The 11,087-nt window shown below is 46.7% G+C and overlaps 1 protein-coding gene across 1 annotated transcript; it reads right to left on the bottom strand.

Annotated features, from left to right (window-relative positions):
- KIAA1147 (KIAA1147 ortholog) lies at positions 1 to 10,127 on the bottom strand. Its single transcript, XM_009581239.1, has 9 exons — positions 10,055 to 10,127; positions 5,653 to 5,752; positions 4,423 to 4,581; positions 3,579 to 3,732; positions 3,180 to 3,318; positions 2,579 to 2,710; positions 2,245 to 2,395; positions 1,691 to 1,759; positions 1 to 196 (listed from the first exon to the last, which is right to left on the bottom strand). The coding sequence occupies exons 1-9, from the start codon at positions 10,125 to 10,127 to the stop codon at positions 1 to 3; spliced, it is 1,173 nt and encodes a 390-aa protein (XP_009579534.1).
- Positions 10,128 to 11,087: the final 960 nt, after the last annotated feature.

The following is an 11,087-nucleotide window of genomic DNA, read 5'->3' as shown; positions in this document are numbered from 1 at the left end:
TTAAGTGCAGCAGGGGTTGTCAATGACTAGCATAACATCAATGCCATACACTTCCAGCAGGTCCATAAGGAAACTTCGATCCCCTTGAGGATCCAGGCCCATGCCTCGTGCGTGGTCAGCTGTCAGTGTCTTGTCCTGGCTGGCTGACACCTCCATCAGCGTCTGAAATATGCGGTTGTTCTGCTCCATGAAAAACCTATAGGATAAAGTCAGCTAAGATGATGGCATTGAACCCCCCAAAAGATAGCATATTTACCAAACAGGCAGCAGAGCTCCAGAACTGCATTTAACCCTCTTTAATCATAGATCATGGAATCATAGAATAATTTGGGTTGGAAGGGACCCTTAAAGTTCATCTAGTCTAACCCCGGCCCTGCCATGGGCAGGGACATCTTCAACTAGATCAGGTTGCTCAGAGCCCCGTCCAACCTGACCTTGAATGTTTCCAGGGATGGGGCATCTATCACCTCTCTGGGCAACCTGTGCCAGTGTTTCACCATCCTCATTGTAAAAAAATTTCTTCCTTAGGTCTAGTCTAAATCTACCCTCTTTTAGTTTAAAACCATTCCCCCTTGTCCTGTCGCAACAGGCCCTGCTAAAAAGTTTGCCACCACCTTTCTTGTAAGCCCCCTTTCAGTACTGCAAGGCTGCAATAAGGTCTCCCCAAAGCCTTCTCTTCTCCAGGCTGAATCTTCTTAGGTGACACTGTAGTAGTTTTTCATCCACCCTATGGACGACCCAGAATGAACAACGATAAAGCAGTAACTTCTAATTTACAGCAGTGCTTCTGTCTGGCTGATTTATGGTAGGCATTTCACTCTTCAGAAGCAAGCCACGTTATCAGCTAATGTGTACTTTGTGGTAACCAAGTGGGTACATCAGACCTATAGCTCCCATAATGCAAAGGAGGAAACAGTGTTGTCGTACACCTAGTAAGCCACCGGGTAAATAAATTCTCCATTACTGGCACAGAACACAGTGAGAGCTACTTCTTACCTAGAACTTTCCTAGGAACACGCAAGGCTGTTCACAAAGAGCTCTGACTACATCTGTACAGCTCAGCGATCAGAGCTCTGCCCCGACAGCCCTTCACACAGTTTCATCCCTTTACTTCTCACCTGCTGCAGACTGTGAAGAATAGCAACAGGCAGTGAAGGTGGTAGAGGTGTGGTTTTCATCTAATTCCTTACCTTATACTCTACACCCAGTTCTGGTTCCGCTGTTTGCCAGATACAAAGCTAGCCACATCAACGGGCCGATTCTTCCCATGCAGGTCTTATCTCCACACTGCACCTCCCCCCACGTGGTACAGTGCCTGCTTCCCACAGACATTGTCCTTTCCTGAGCCAAATGTTCTGGCATGAAAAGTCCTATGGTGCTTATGTTTTCAAAAATGGGAGGGTATTCTTGCATTTCTAATTCTGTTATTAAAATTCCCTTCTCCCTCCCAGCACTTAAGAGACCCCAGTGGAGACTAATACGGCTGCGTTTGGCCTCTCGAATTGAAAGGAGGATGATCTGAAGAGGAAGAGCCAGTTTGGTTCTTGGATCTCTAGAGGAAGAGAGCTGACTATGGAATTATGTTAACCATGATGCATCATAATATGCCAAACCAGTGCAACACGAAATCAGTGAAAGAGGCTCCCTAAACCTAACAGTGATCAACTAAGTATTAGAGGTAGCCACTCACAAGATGAAAAGGTCCTCTTCACAGGAGCTACAATCCTCACCCACTTCTTGAGAATACATTAACATCTGCCTGAGAGAAGGGAGAGATTAAATGCACATACCTACAGTGAACCTCAAAGCATTACATGAAGGTAAGGATTACGAATAAAACTTCACATCCATTTCTTGGAGACCAATCAGACTAACACCATTGGCCCGATATCTGAGGCAACAGGGTAGTCTTTATAAGGCATTGGACTGGAAATCAGGCTATGTTTTCAGTTCTGCTGCTGATCAGTGGTGGACCAATGGTGAGTCACAACTTCTGCTTCTCTTCCTGCCTTCTGTCTGCTCCATCAGCTCACTGGCAGAGTAATCGTATGTGTGCAGAGTGCCCAGGGGCTCTCATACCAGTCAGCTACAGAGGAACCAGAATCTCAAAGAGATGAGCTGAAGCAGTGGGAAACTTTGAAAATATTAAAACAAGAAGGAAGGTACAAAGGAGCGGTGTCCTCTTTATCCCACATTGCACTGCTCTCCTATCAGGACCAGGACCACCCAGATGTCTATTATTACCTCTGGTCATTGAGCCGTCGGTACTTCTCCTTGTCAGCATTGTTAATTTTCAGGAGTGGTTGCAGGTGCTCGTGATGTGTCTTCACATTCTGGTTGTCCACATAGACATCATAGAGATCCCGTTTCTCCTCAAAGATCTTTTCTGTTGTACCTGCCAAAATTGGAGAAGATTTTCAGAGCAGCATGTTGCTTTCCCAGCAGACCAACTGTTCTCTCCTGCTTTCGTAGTTAGTCATTCCATGCACATCCTATTTAGTTTTATTCCACAGTCTGGTGTTTCAAGACATTTTGCAGCCTGAAGTTAAAAATGTCATGCCTAATCCATTATACTTACAGGCCACATATGATACTTCTGTCTCCAGCATTTCTATGTCTGCCACATTCACATAGAAGAATGGTTTGGACTCTGGGACAGTTCCTCCAAGACCAGGCAGAGAAACATTGGCAAGGCAACAGCAGCAATACACTGCGGACAAAAGAAGTACGTCTTGAGATGCTTTCATTATTCCCTCAAGGGCATTCTGAACCCCGCTTACCCGGTTCTCCTGCACGCTTCTATGAAAACAAGGGTTGGAGCTTTGAAATGCCCCTGCACACCAGAACTTCTCAAGTGGGGACATCCTGTTTTGGGTAGGAAATAATCAGTTCTCCCATAGGAATCCCATGTCCTAAGTCCACAAATTCATTCAGCACTCTTCCTTTCCTGTGTTGACAGGAACTGTATTTGACAGTGCCGGGTGTGTCCTTACCAGAAAGGCCTGAAGAAAAGCATTTTGTAGGAAATGGGTAAATGCAGGCTGAACGGTGTCTTCACAAGGAATGGGTGCAATGGATTTTGAAGACCTGCGTCATGTCTATGCCCTCAGTACCCACAGGCATTTCTGCAGTGCTTCAGCCTACTAGATCAGAACTCTGCGGTGTCCCTGGAAACATACCTCTATAGCAGACAACTCCAACTGGGGGTGGTGAAAATATCAATATGCGCTTGCGCAGCAGGGCAAACTTCCAGAGCACAAGGATCTGCTCACCGAAGAATTTGATGAACTGAGACATACAGCCAGCAGGGTGTGTGATCTGCAGGTGGAGGGAAAGGGAAGAAAACGGCTCAGAGGTGAAACAGGGACACATGCACAGATGCTAAGTCTAAATGTGGGAGCAAGACCAGCACACAGCAGTGACAGAGAACAGCCGCTTGTAACAGCCCAAGTAACAAAATCTTATCTAAAGCAGCCTACAAAGCGCTGGAGTGACTGCTTATATAAAGAAGTATGAGATACCAGCAAGGAGCAGCCGCACACTGCACATTCCTGCAAGCCTCAGAGCACCTGCCTCACCTTCATCTCTGGGTACATGTATCTGTGGATGGATGGCAGCCAGTGGACAGGTTGCTGAGAGGTGGGGGTGCCCTTGCTATCAGGAAGAACTCCTTTCTTGTCATCATAGAACGCCTCTAGGTGGGAGTAGTGCCCTGGCATCTCCAGCTGGTGTCTGGAAATGAAAGGAAAAAAGGGGAGATCTGTAGTGTCTCCAGACTTGTTTAGTGCCTTGCCCCCCAGCCAACATCTGCTTTCCCAGCTAGCAAAGGAGCCCTGGGTGCCTCAGTTGCACAGACTTATCCAGGAGGGCAGCCGAAGCGTCGGGAGTAACACCAGCTTTCAGTGCAGCCAGAGAACACAGGCAGGACTGAAGCAGACAGCGAGCTGATGTATGCATTGGACTGATCCTGTTTTAAATACGCTCACGTAGGAACAGCTTTCCCTTCTACCATCACCATTTTCCCTGCCAGGTCCGCTCAACACAGCTGAAGCATACATCTAGCCAGGATCACCAAGAGGTTTAAAAGCCTTTTGTGAGCCCTTAGTAAAATGGTTTTCAGAAGGAGAAAAGGGGAACTTCTTGTCCTCTCAACTCTTCCCTTAATGCTTATCTCCCCACAAAATAAGTAGGGTTTGGATAGCATCTGACTAGCCGTTTAGCAACGCACAGATTGCTGCTAATCAGTTACTTGTTTCCTTCCCATTGTGAACCTGTAACTCTTTCTGGAGAAGCAGTCATTCAAGGAAATCATAGCTCAGCATTGTAGCTAAATTCTCACTCACGCCTAAAACCGCTCTCCATCAAGGCAATGTTACCTCTCCCAGGCGGGGAGTGGCCAGTCCCATTCCCAAGGGAACTTACCTGACCTGGTTCTCCAGGAAGTGCATGTACCTATAAAGCAAGGTGTAGGAAGGGGAGAGAATCCCCACGGACTTCATGCGGGCACCACGCTCTAGCTCACTCTCCACAGGCATGTTGGCAAAGCAGGCCAGGCCAAAACAGAGCCCTTTCCGGAAATAACTGGGGACAAACATTTGACAGAAGGATTAGTGTTAAAAAGAGGGAAGGGGAAGAAAGAAACGTAACTGACTGCTAAAAATACTGATTTGGGAATGCAGTTCCTTCTTTAAGGAACGCCCTGAAATTCCACCCTGCTATCTGAAGGGCTGAGGGCAGGACTCGGGTGTCTCAGTAACAAAGCAGGATATTTTAGGCAGGAGTTCCCACTAAAGCCCCTACCAGCCACGTCACAGGCTGGTAAGGAACGCAAGTAAGGAAAGAACTTGGAAGGAAGACCAACAGAAGATGCAGGACCCAGTCAATGCAGTGCCCTTCTTCCAAGGAAGAAGAGCCTACAGTGCATGAAGATGTGAGTATAGTCTAGCTACCTAGTCATATTTTGGGTGCCAACACATTGAAGCATACTCTAGCTGAGTGCCAGGGTAAATTCATATGCCTTTGAGAAAGTAACTGTTATTCCTGACCAAAAGGAATTGTGACACTGTAATTCATTGCAAAACATTGCTGCATTGCAACACTGGGTTAGTAAAAGGATGGGAATGGAGAAAATTCCTAGGTTATCTTTTTCCACTGAAGGAAGGAGCTAGCAGAGAAGAAAGTGAGCAAGGACTGTTTATCACAACATTTAAAGGATTCAAAAGCACTGGCAGAATTAGAATTAGACTTTTTCTAAGTCCAGTTCCTGCAAAATCCTTCCCATTTCCATTCTGCCATTCCTTCCCCTTCATCTTAGGCCTCTGCTGACAGTCCCAATAGTGGCAGTGCAGTATGATTTGCCCAATACGCATTAAAATTTGCACACCACTGAAAAGCTGGCCTGCCCCATTCACCAGTTGGCCTCCACAGCCAAAGCTGTCATCCAGCAAATCCCACACAACTACCTGGTATTTGATCCGATGTTGAGAGTATCTGAAGAGTATCTTTGGCTCAGCTAGATACAGTTTAGCAGCACGTTTATGCAGGAACTTAACTTCATAGATGGTATTTTTCTTGCATGTTCTGAATTAAGGGATGGTGATGTAGATGTCCAGCTAAGAGAAGGAAGAAGTAATACAGCTCAGACATACTCACATGAAATCTGACTGGATCTTGTGGGACCCGCTTGCCATGGATTTGAATTCCACGCCTTCCAAATCAATATCTTGGGGTAAACACCACTCCACCATGTTGCCTGTCGAGAAGCAAATTTATTTGGCTAAACTTGAACACAATACTCATTTCTAAAGGGCAAACACCAGCAACAGCAAGCTGTTGCTTTTACATCACTGGGATGCCAGTAACAGTGCACTAACGCAACTCCTGAACTCCTAAATTGTCACAGACAGTAGCTGACATACTATACTCCACACATCTCTTGCAAATGTTACTTGTTGCAGCACAACACCCAGATATTGCAGAATTTTTGGAGATGTTTCTGAAGCTAGTTTATCCTTGTTTTGTGAGTTTATCCTTGATATGCTTAAATCACAGAGCAGCACAGTTTTACCTGACAGTGGATGAGTTACGGTATTAACGCTGTTCCATTCAGGCTGTCTACACGAGTATCCGATATAGAAAGAACCCAAAGTATAGACTGCTGCTCTTTAGGATGAGTTTCTGTGATAGCTCATACCACGATCAATATCCTCCTCTGGCTATGCTTGGCAGGGCTGGTCAAACAGGAACCCCTAAGCCAGCATCCCAATCATCACTACTTCTCCCTGGAATCTCTCATGTTTAGTTTAGGATAGGAGTAGTTAGCTGGAGCTTTATATGGAGGCTGAGGTGATCCAAGTACTGCAACATGTTTGTGCATGGTGGAATAACCAAACAAAAAAGCACATAAATTACAAGCTAGATCAAGATTAGCAAACACCTGTCACCTGCCAACCCAGCCAGAAAGCATGCAGTTATTCAGTGGAAAAGGCCACCTGAGGACCCTGATCCTGGAACAGATGATATCAGAGAAGTCACAAAAAGTCCCTAAAGCTGATGAAGTCCTGCCCTGCCGCCGGCAAGTTTACCACGGACAAAGAAGGGGGACTTCTCAGGCTTTCCCATGCCAGCACTTCAGAGCCTAACCCACTCATCTGGACACTCCCACTGCACCGAGACGTGCTCCAGGTTTACCCACTGAGTTCCTGTTCTCTGTCAGCCTGCCCATAGCAACAGAATTTGAAGTAATGTGACTTCGTTTTAACAGCAAAGCAAACAAACATTCTTCAGTATAATGCAATGGCAGATGCACCCTGACGATGCTTTCTACCTGTACAATCCTTCCATTGCCCTTTAGGGTAAGCATCCCAGCTGTGCTTGCACGGACAGTGTACATTTGGAAAGGCCTTACACTCAGCTGAGACTTTTAGAGGTATTTAAATATGAGGCCTCATTTCTGAAGCCTGTCTGTTGTGTCATTACTCATACTGCACAAGCATATGCATGTACCCTCGGCACAGGAATTGGGCTTAGCTACCGACATTTAAATAGGCTATTTTTCTTCTCACATAGATACTGTATTCAGCAGACCTCCCCCAAGCCTGCCTGGCAAAGACTTCAAAAAAACAACAGCGTTAAGTGGCAACAGGAGAGACTTTGCATCCAACTAACCACTTCTGGTCCACAAGTAGACCTCTCCTGCAGAGCCGGGCTGGCTGGGGAGCAGCGGCAGCCTCGTGACTCCGAGCACAGCTCTGTGCAATCACAGGCGAAACCACAGAGCTCTGCTGTAAAGAGCCTTCGCCTCTGAGGCGTGTGAAAGGCTGGCAGAGAAAGCCAGTGACATCATGTCAGCCTGCGCGGTCCCCTGTAGGTTTTGCATATTATATATAGATGTTGGCTTTTATTGTTTGGGGGTTTTTGTGTGTGCATTTGGTTTTCTTTTTAAAGGCACAAGACCCTTCCTTGAAAGAGCGAGGAAGTCAACTCTTAAGACTGTTGCCTCTTAACCACAAAATCGTGGTTAAGGCCAGATCCGCTTTTAAGTCTTGCATCTCAGAGAATCACTTCTTGGTCATTACCTATAGATTAATAGATCAATATGCAAGAGCACCATCGAGCAAAGCAAACTTTGACTTTGTTCAGTTTAGTCACGAACACTACTCTCAGGTATAATAGCTACTACAGAGGTATTGAAGTGGACACGGCCCAAACAATGCCTGTTCTCCAGCAGTAAGGAAAAGATGCCCTGAAACAGATCTTTGCCTTACGTGTAACCACAAAACCAACTCACATATCACGCAGCTATTTTTTTTTCTGCGATCTGTCACAAGCAACCCACACCTGCACTCCTGGCAGCTCCTCATGCCACCTTGCCCTATGAACGTACAGGCGACGTGGCAGTCAGAGAACAAACGCGGAGATAAAAAAAAAAATTAAGGAAGTTGGTCTGGCGAAACAGTAGAGCAAACAAAGGAGAGACTTCACCCAGACGCGATAGCGACTGCCAACCTGCCCAAGAAACCGGAGGAGGGAGCAATGGTGTAGAAAAACAGGAAGCATGGCCCTTCCCCGCGGACAAAGCAGCTCTCGTGTGCACGGGAAGCTTTCCAAGTGAGAGTCACCCAGCGTTAGAGAGCGGGCGAGTGGTTTTGCTGAGAGTCAAATCCGCAGATCTGGAAATCCCTTGGGAGCTATCTCCCAGCTCTAGGCCAGGTCAGAACCAGCACTCTCAGTTTCTGGTGTGCTTTAAGGATCTTCTTCCTCTTTCTCTTGTATTTTCTTTCCCCTGGATTTTCAGATCTTACAGAAATGATGATGGTATTAGCATTTGGTGGTCATCACCTGGCCCTCCTCACCATTAAATGTTTCCCAAGATCTTTTGGGTCTTCAGCTGTGCAATGCTACCACGTTGCGCCAGGACATGAGAAGCACGAAGTGTGACCTAGCCATCACACTGGCTCCATTTCCTGCATGGACGAAATGTGGGACAGAAAAACAGAATATTTGCATGTTCACTGGTGCAAAACGGATTACTTCCCTCTCTTCCCTCCTCGTCTCCCTCCATTACTCACATCACCCTTTAAGCCAACAGACTGTGTGGGACCTTCAGAAGATTGACTATTATCATCTCCATCACAGAAGAAGGACTAAGGTTCAGCCTCTTTTCGACTACTCCGATCTGAGAGTTGATGTGGCCATGGACTTTGCTTCATCTTTCTTTATCTCCTTCCCAAAGCAAAATTTATTGGTTTTTTTTTTCACTTGCTTTACCCAAACAAGTATGAGTCTCGGAAAGCACATGTGCTCAAGCCTAATGCCAAGTAGGTCACACCTACCAGATGCATCCCCATTGCTGAAGTCTTGGGTCTTCTGTTACTATCCGCCCAAGGGAACGCCCGCAGTAGGAAATTCAGCAGCCTCGTTAAAGCCCCTTGTGACTGTGCTCTTTAAGGGGCAGTGTTTGCACAGACCCCATGCTCACAGTTTTTGAAGTGTCAGAACATTCCCAACTCCCTGAAGGAGGGGAGGGAGCAACGAGAAGATGGCATGGTTGGTTCCCAGGCTGCCACCATTCTGCACATAATTTACAGTTCTCTTTCTGTATTAGTGCAAGAGCCATCTTTGTAACAGTGATGTGAAGAGCTCCTTCTCAAGTGCCACAAGGTTAACCATGCTGGAGGTGGGAAAAGCACCACTGATATAGAAGCTGCCTCTGGCTCTTATGTTTGGCCACATACACACGAGCATCGACAGAGTCCCAGGGATACTGGAATCGTAACGGTGGCCTGGCAACCCCATAATCTACCTCCGTGAACTCATCACATGCATCTGCTAGATACATTGAACTTGCCTGCTTCAAGCCCTTCTAAATTTAGGAAGAAAGCTGTTACATTCTTTCTTAGCATAGTAACCACTTCATCCTTCTACAGTAAAACATCTCTCACCCAACTGCTCGCCTGTATTTGAGTAGACATTAGCTGGCATAACTACCCCTCCCAGCCACCACCAGAAATTCTGCCTTTCACATGCCTGAGCAAGCTACCAAAGAAGGTCTGCTGTGCTTTTCCTGGGCAGGATCAAGCAGGTTTCTAGCTCAGACGCTGAGTGGGTGATCTCCTTTAAGTCACACACAAGGACCAGATACCCTTATGAACATTACAGAAGTCCTTCACGCCATCTGATGTGGTTGACCCAGGAACTCCCATATCCTCTTTCTGACCCTGGCAAGTTCACACCACTGCAGCTTCAAGACCTTTTTTCTGAGTCCACATCCTCCATAGGGCACTTTGCCTTCCACCTGTGAAGCTGACATTTGATGTGTTCCTCACAGTCCTATCGTGCTCCTTACATTCAGCATCAGTGCTGAGTAGCAGTGGGAGGCTGAATCTTCCTGGACTTGATAGACTACTCCAAGGCTGATGACACCCAGCATTAACTGCACATCAGATGTGAGAAGAGCTGTTTCCCAACTTTCCCTGGACTTCATTCAAAGCAACAGCTGGTTCAGACAAACTCCTGAGAAAGCTCAGTTTTCTGCCAACCAAGAAAATCTCACCATTTCGTAGAAGGCATATGCTCTCAGATTGAAAGACAGCGTGCTGTTGCTGCAGGCATCCGGACTCTTCCATGTTTTGGATACTTAAAAGAAATACCTCCCCTTTCCATCTCCTGTTGGAAAGATGACATCCAATCTCATTTTGGATTTTCATGAGTCAAGAGCCTCTCACCTCTAGACTGAAGACACCTCTCTCCGGTGCAGTATGAAACAGGTAACTTCTCAAAAGCCCTTTGGTGTTTCAGGACATAGCAGCCATGCCGTTTGGCAGTGTGCATGTCTGACAGCACATCACACTTGGGGATCTGTTCTCTTCACTACTTCCTTGGGATTTTCAGTTCAAGACCGGGATTCAGTCTTCACTCTCAGGGTCCTCTTGTGAGCAGTCAGTTACCTCCCCCTTCCACTGAAGAACCCCACCATGCCATACTGAGCTCTTTCCTGTCTTTTGCTACAGATTTGCTAAGAAAGTGTCTGTCTACAGAGGAAAGAGGAGCTTGCTCCCAGATCTGGATGCAAATGGGCTCCTGCATCTCCCAAGATACTTCCTAAACTTTCTGATTGTACCAAGACTTACCAAGCTATGCCCTACTCTTGCCTTTGCACCCCAGGTTGGCACCAGGCAGCCGAAAGACCCAAAAATCTGTCTCGGGACATCAGACCCCTAAGCACAGTACCTGCGTTAAGGGATGCGAGGCGGGTGCTAACTTTCTATCTGTGTCATAACACCCTGTTTCGTGGATACCGCTAGAGCAGCGAGACGAAGAAAACAAAGTTAAGATATCGTCCGAAATGCTGATTTGCAGACTTGAAATGGATGACCTCTGTCAGTAAAAGCAGTGATACAACACCAAAGTCTGACAGTGCCGAGGGAGATGGATATGGCGGTGAAAGGTGGAAAATATATTCCCTTGCCCCTCTCCTCTGCCCTCCTGGATCGCAGCACTCCACTTCAAAGCACCAAGAGTCCCAGAGATCCCACCAGAGGCCAGCCTCTAAACACACAGGTCACCAAGAAATACACAGCCGAGCT

This window comes from Fulmarus glacialis, unplaced genomic scaffold (genome assembly GCF_000690835.1).
Source record: "Fulmarus glacialis isolate BGI_N327 unplaced genomic scaffold, ASM69083v1 scaffold31897, whole genome shotgun sequence".
NCBI lineage: Eukaryota > Metazoa > Chordata > Aves > Procellariiformes > Procellariidae > Fulmarus > Fulmarus glacialis.
Note: the sequence above shows the minus strand (reverse complement) of the source record. Positions and strands in the feature narration are given on the sequence as shown.

Excerpts from the sequence above, each read along its gene's own strand:
- KIAA1147 (XM_009581239.1), bottom strand. The coding sequence starts at position 10,127 with ATGGAAGAGTCCGGATGCCTGCAGCAACAGCACGCTGTCTTTCAATCT. Across the intron at positions 4,582-5,652 it reads AAGATCCAGTCAGATTTCAT|TTATTTCCGGAAAGGGCTCT; the intron begins GTGAGTATGTCT and ends GTTTGTCCCCAG. Across the intron at positions 3,733-4,422 it reads TTCCTGGAGAACCAGGTCAG|ACACCAGCTGGAGATGCCAG; the intron begins GTAAGTTCCCTT and ends TTTCATTTCCAG.